Here is a 5910-nt window from a genome sequence, read left to right as displayed (position 1 = left end):
TATACTGTAAGCACCAGTTCAACCTTCGCTCCTTTTGTTCAGGTTTCATGATCGGTGATGGAATTCCTCGACTTTTCTGCCAACCCATTGCATGCAGCTCAGTTCTAATTGTCTCCATACAGACAGCCACAGTTCCTCTTTCAATCATATCCAGCCTTAAGTTTTCTAAACTCCGTTTGTTTTTAGAAACAAGAATACCAAGCCGCCTCCTGTAACCGACAGTCAATTTTCTGGGCCTACCTGCGCCTCCCTGGTGCTCAATGCAACACCCATTTGCAATATTTAAAAAAAACCCAATAAATAGTGGACAAAGGGATGCCTGTTCTACTTGAAATCAATTTAGCTGATCTGATGTCCTTGTTATAATACTCTGAAATCAACTTCCTCTTCTCTAAATCATCCATACTGATGATCACTGAAAATGTCGTCTGCTAGCAAGTAAACAAAGGTGGATAACCCTTCACAAACAAATGAAAAAGGATTAACAGAGTTGTCTCTCTTGAATGAAACCAAGCACTTTATAGCTGGTCAAGGTTGTTTATACTAGAAATCAAATTAAACATTTTCCTAAAATTCTCAATAATTTCTGGTCATACTATATCTCAAATGTTTGTTTTCAGACATCAGTATTTCAACACTGAAAGTGAAACTCAGTATAGTCAATACTGTTAAACCCTTCCGGCTTAAATAATCCTGTCAGCGGGCAGCGTAAATGCTGTTTTCAACACATCCTCCCTATTTCAGTACGTTATCTCCATTCAGCCGCCGTGATGTTGCTGAAATATTGCTAAATCTCCATTCAGTCACCAAAATACCCTTGACCGTCATCATTGCTTCGTCTGGGAAGTGACATCGCCATCTCCTGTTACCATATACCCGTTTCTCTCGCACATTATAACGAAATTAATTTTTATTGGGTTTAATTTTCCAACCGGACACAAAATGAAACTATGTTACTGATTAGGTCCAAGGGCTTGATCATGATTTAATAGAAACGTAACACAATGGATGATCGAGCATGTTTTGAACACTATTTATATCAGGACGTGTCAGCTAAAGTTTGGCGTGGAGCTAAACTATCTGTTAGTAGATATTTACCACTTTAGTGAAAGCCGCGACCACGTGAACTGGTGTTGCCTGATCAAGCATAATATTGATGGGCAAATTTGAAATTCGAGCGCTCTTCGTGAGAGAGACATAGAATGGTCCGTCTGCAGAAACTAGTTCGCTCGTCAGCTGAAGACCTGGGTTCGATTCCCAACATGGGTACTACTGTGTGAAGCGCATTTCTGGTGCCCTCCAATATAGCTGGAACATTGCAAAAAACGGCGTAAATCTAAACTCACTCACTCACGCACACAGCCATAATTTGCGTGTCAGTATAGAAAAGTATTGATCTAAGCGACTCTTAAAGCCTTTAATCGTTCGGTCGGAATTAATTATCGCATCGTGTTCACAATGCACGTAAGAGTTACCTACCTTTGACTAGAGCCAAATACTTGCACCTGACATTTTTATCAGCAGAATACAATCTGTAATTACTGCTTCCGCTTTCAGCTTATAGTATGATATTTTAAGTACATGTAGTTCTGCTGACACAGAAAGGAATAATTTTGCGCATAGAATAGTAAATCAATTTGAATTTTAAGAAAAGCAAATGAATTAAGAGAGAAAGACTGACTGAGTTTGGTTTTACGCCACTTTTAGCAATATTCCAGCAACATCACGGCGGGGGACACCAGAAATGTGCTTCACACATTGTACCCATGTGGGGAGTCGAACCCGGGTCTTCGGCGTGATAAGAGAGAAAGATGTCCCGTTAGGACATTATTCTGTACAGAAATATGTACATTGATAGCTTATACATTTTCTCCTGGCACAAATCATGATGATTAGCTATTTGTTGCTACGGAACATCGCTGTACAGAGAAAACCGAATGAAAAAAAAAGGCCAGGAAACGCCCGATGTCTCAAATTGCCATGACGTCACTTGGAGTTAGTATGACGTCACGTTATTGTATCAGTTTGCTGTAGCAGAAAAATACACGGATTCCGTCTCTGAAGTTTCACACCCTTACTGAAGTATTCGGCAGTCGACAGGCGTTTCAAGGGTATGAAATACAAAATAATAACATTGCTTTGTTTTATCTGAGTAGAGGATTGTCAAGTAATCTGCACCCTTCTAATCCTATATCCCTCAATTTTATCGTTCTTTTCATTCATGCAGCGAGTCGGAGATGTCGACTGCCAGGCTTGTGTCGAACTCCGATTGTGAGGGGTTCCATCCTGAGGTAGCAGAATATTTTGCTTCTTCAGAACCGATAGGTATGTAACGATCATCAAAATTTTAAAACGTATTAAAACCTAACACAAAGTTACAATTGTTGACGATCATAGTTGATTCTGAAACCAAATATATTGATCAGGGGTCACAAAGACCCCGTGTATCATTGCCAGTCAAAGAGAATACAGTTAATCATGAATAGCATGATTTTGTTGGACTGAGGCGGATAAAATGGAACAATATTTATTCACTTAATGATACTTTCGATTTTTTCATAACAGAGGAGGACATTCATTTTTTCTTCATTCACAATGGCACTCGATAGTCACTCGTTCTGTCACATTATCACTATTACAGCGAACATAACAAGTTGAACAGACAGTTTCAGATTGAAACGCATTGGTCATTGAACGCAGTTGTTCTAAAAACATTTTGTGAGAGAAAAAACCCAAATATATACTAGTAGATTAAAGTTCCCCTTCCGAAGAACAGAATGTACAAATACTGGATGCAGTGTTGTTTATGTTGTGGATTAATTATTTTCATTGCCTTTCATACCTTGCAATGTCTCGGATAACTCACCATAGGTAATTCAATCTTTAAGACTCTGTGAGTTCTCCAAATCTAATCTAGGCACTGATCTCAAGTATTTCCCTCATATAAACATTACTGAAAGTGTTTTCTCTTGCAGCATACAAACTTTCCTAAACAGTTCTCACTTCAGACTTTATTGATGTTTTTATATCCAAATGACATTGCATATTTTTTTCAGAATTCCATAATTCGGTCCCGCCGTCTGTCACAATCAAACCAACGCCAATCCACCCTAAGCCACCGTCTCAGTTGGCCTGTTGTGAAGAGAAAACACAAGCTGAGCAGTTTGAGCTGTACAAGCAGATGATGACGGCCCTGTACGAGGTGGACAGTCTCCGCATTGACTGCCTCGATACTGGACTCCGTGCCTCGTCTCTTCACCTAAAGAACAAAACTCTCATGATACAAATCCAAGAACTCTCGGACCTAAGAGTCTCCCTGAGGGAGCAGGTGGCTCGCTTGATGATGGAGGTGGACATGCTGAAAGGGAAGGGACCTCCTGTACATCCAGGAGATGTTAAAGGTGATGCACCTGTTCAGAGGACAGGGGTCGCACAGACCACGTGCTTGGATCAGCTGTGCCAATTAAACAGTGTGTTACATCATGGAAAAGGACTCTCTCAACGTAATCTAACCTTACCCGAAGACGCAATATCACGCTCAACCCATTTAGCTGAACACAACAACAAAAGTTCGAACTCGCTTTTTGGTCGTTTGATCAAACGTTTCAGAAGAATGAAATCCTGATGTATCTTTCAATATTATTTTATAAATCAAATATAAATCATTATAAGACCTTAAGAACCACTTCTGCGTTGATTGTTCGCGACCAGCGTTGTGTCCCTTTTCATGGCAGGATCCGCTGATGGACAGTACGAATTTGAGATTATCCACAATCCTTGGCCTATGATCACCATGGCTACATCTCTACCTTCATGTCTGGCTTTCTTCAAAACCTAGGCTGATATGTCCTTATATGACATGTTGAAATGCTTTCATTTGTTTCGTAAACATGAGCACAAGTTAACAGCCAGGGTTTTTAATGACTATTTTGAGAAAGTAGTTACACATTCCAAGAAAAGGCATTCATCAAGAACAGTAACAGATCCGGAGTGAATTTGATCGTCTATAGCAGGGTTTGATCGTCTGTAGCAGGGTTTGATCGTCTATAGTTTGATCGTCTATAGCAGGCGATTACTGTGGCCTTGTTATCTTACTATGATGATATATCACAATTAAATTGATACATAACACGCTGGATAAACGAGGCGGATATAGAAACAACAACTCAATATTTATAAATACATGTAGGGCCGTGCGTCCTAAAATAAAAACCCATTCTCTGAAATCACATTCGTGACAGAGATTTTCCTTTATCATTTACGTGATAGAAATTCCATAAAAAATACTGTGAAATCTGACTTCTTTCTTCACAGGTTTTGCACAAGTGTGGCAAGGAGAAATGAATATATCTAATGTTTCATATACATATATCCCTATGCGTGTACACGTTATTTTTTCACAGTTATATTTCGTCATTTGGGGGCAGATGTCAAAGACTTTTTCAATTCGATATGCATAGTTGCGTCCTTTTTGCATGCCAGGATTCTGTGGTCGAGGTGTCCAATCTCAAATTCATCCTGATTATATGCTCCAGATATAATTTGATGCATGGCTTCCATGGTCAAAAACGTCCAACCCCCTCACCGCCCGAGCGATTATCCTCCTTGCAGTGCAGAGCAAATAAGCCAAAGAAAAAGATAAATTTAAGTGCTGGGCGTGAGGTATTTTTAAGCTTCCGGAAACCGACAAAGTATTTAATAGTGGTGTGATTAGTGAAACCTTACCAGAAGCACGACTGCACGTCATCATCAAACAAGAATGTCACTGAGTTCCGAAACATGTCGTCTCTGTTACATTACAACAACACCATGCACTTGGCATCGGGTACGTACGTTGAGATCATGGCCCTTGCTCTCGCCTTGTCCAGATTTGATTATAGATATATCGCTGATATATCGCTATATATGCATATAGTTGACATCATCGGTTGCTTTGATCGGGGGACATCGGATGGCACGTTTGAGTGCCTGATGCGTGCAAGAAACCACGATTCGCTTTGATAATGGTTCGACACTTTTTCAGCGTCCCCAAACCTGTACTTTGTGGCTCCACCAAAGATCAACAATAGGTCCACCATTACGCCGGGTTCCCTCCCACATTTGGCAGACACGCCTTAAATACAACAGAAATATTGTTCAAAACACCGTCGACCCAATTCATTTACTTAAGATATAGACAAACTGCTACAAAACATTAAATAGATAAACGAATAAAAAAAAAATAAACCAATGTAACTGGAGGACCCAATGTTGTGTGGCAGTAGGTTTCATTTAAATAACTCATATACTGAGGCTGACAATGTTTTCTTTGTTGAAACAATGGCAGGACGATGTGCAGTACACCATAATCTAGTCTCTGAAATGAACATATAATACAGTTCCTAAATTATGTTCATAAAATATAATAAAAAAGGAGTCCAGATACTTTCTTCATTTTCAGAAACTGAAACTATGGAAATCTAGACTTGCCACATAATCTAAACTTGCATGGGCTTTCTTGGATATATTTGTTTCTGGGTCTGTTTGACCGACAAGATGTGCAGCATCTTATCAGATACTTGCTCTTTCCGTCTTACAGTTGAAGAGGAAGCTCAGCGACAAATCACTCCACACGCCATGGCCTGCACTTGATGTCTTATAATAATACTATGTTGAACTTGGTATTGGTTCAAATTCACACCAGTCATTCATTCAGTCGCTCACGCACGAAGTCACCCACGGGGTAAACTGCACTCCCCCACTTACTGACTCCCATCAGTTTTGATAGTTTAGGTGACAAGTTCTGTATAAATAAATAACACAGTCATTCACGGCCCAGTAACTGTCAGCTCACAGCCAGTCGTGAGAAATATTTCTGCACATATATATCGGTAAAGATTGACAGTGTCTAACATTCACAGATCCCACGTT

At 39.8% G+C, this 5910-nt stretch overlaps 1 protein-coding gene across 1 annotated transcript; it reads left to right on the top strand.

The window, feature by feature from the left end:
- Positions 1–2016: 2016 nt before the first annotated feature.
- LOC124284018 lies at positions 2017–4249 on the top strand. Its single transcript, XM_046720055.1, has 3 exons — positions 2017–2111; positions 2228–2325; positions 3057–4249. Exons 2-3 carry the CDS (start codon positions 2238–2240, stop codon positions 3623–3625), a joined length of 657 nt encoding a protein of 218 aa, XP_046576011.1. The 5' UTR covers positions 2017–2111; positions 2228–2237; the 3' UTR covers positions 3626–4249.
- Positions 4250–5910: the final 1661 nt, after the last annotated feature.

This window comes from Haliotis rubra, unplaced genomic scaffold, assembly GCF_003918875.1.
Source record: "Haliotis rubra isolate DU_JTF1 unplaced genomic scaffold, ASM391887v1 Scf328, whole genome shotgun sequence".
NCBI lineage: Eukaryota > Metazoa > Mollusca > Gastropoda > Lepetellida > Haliotidae > Haliotis > Haliotis rubra.
Note: the sequence above shows the minus strand (reverse complement) of the source record. Positions and strands in the feature narration are given on the sequence as shown.

Excerpts from the sequence above, each read along its gene's own strand:
- LOC124284018 (XM_046720055.1), top strand. The coding sequence starts at position 2,238 with ATGTCGACTGCCAGGCTTGTGTCGAACTCCGATTGTGAGGGGTTCCAT. Across the intron at positions 2,326-3,056 it reads TGCTTCTTCAGAACCGATAG|AATTCCATAATTCGGTCCCG; the intron begins GTATGTAACGAT and ends TATTTTTTTCAG.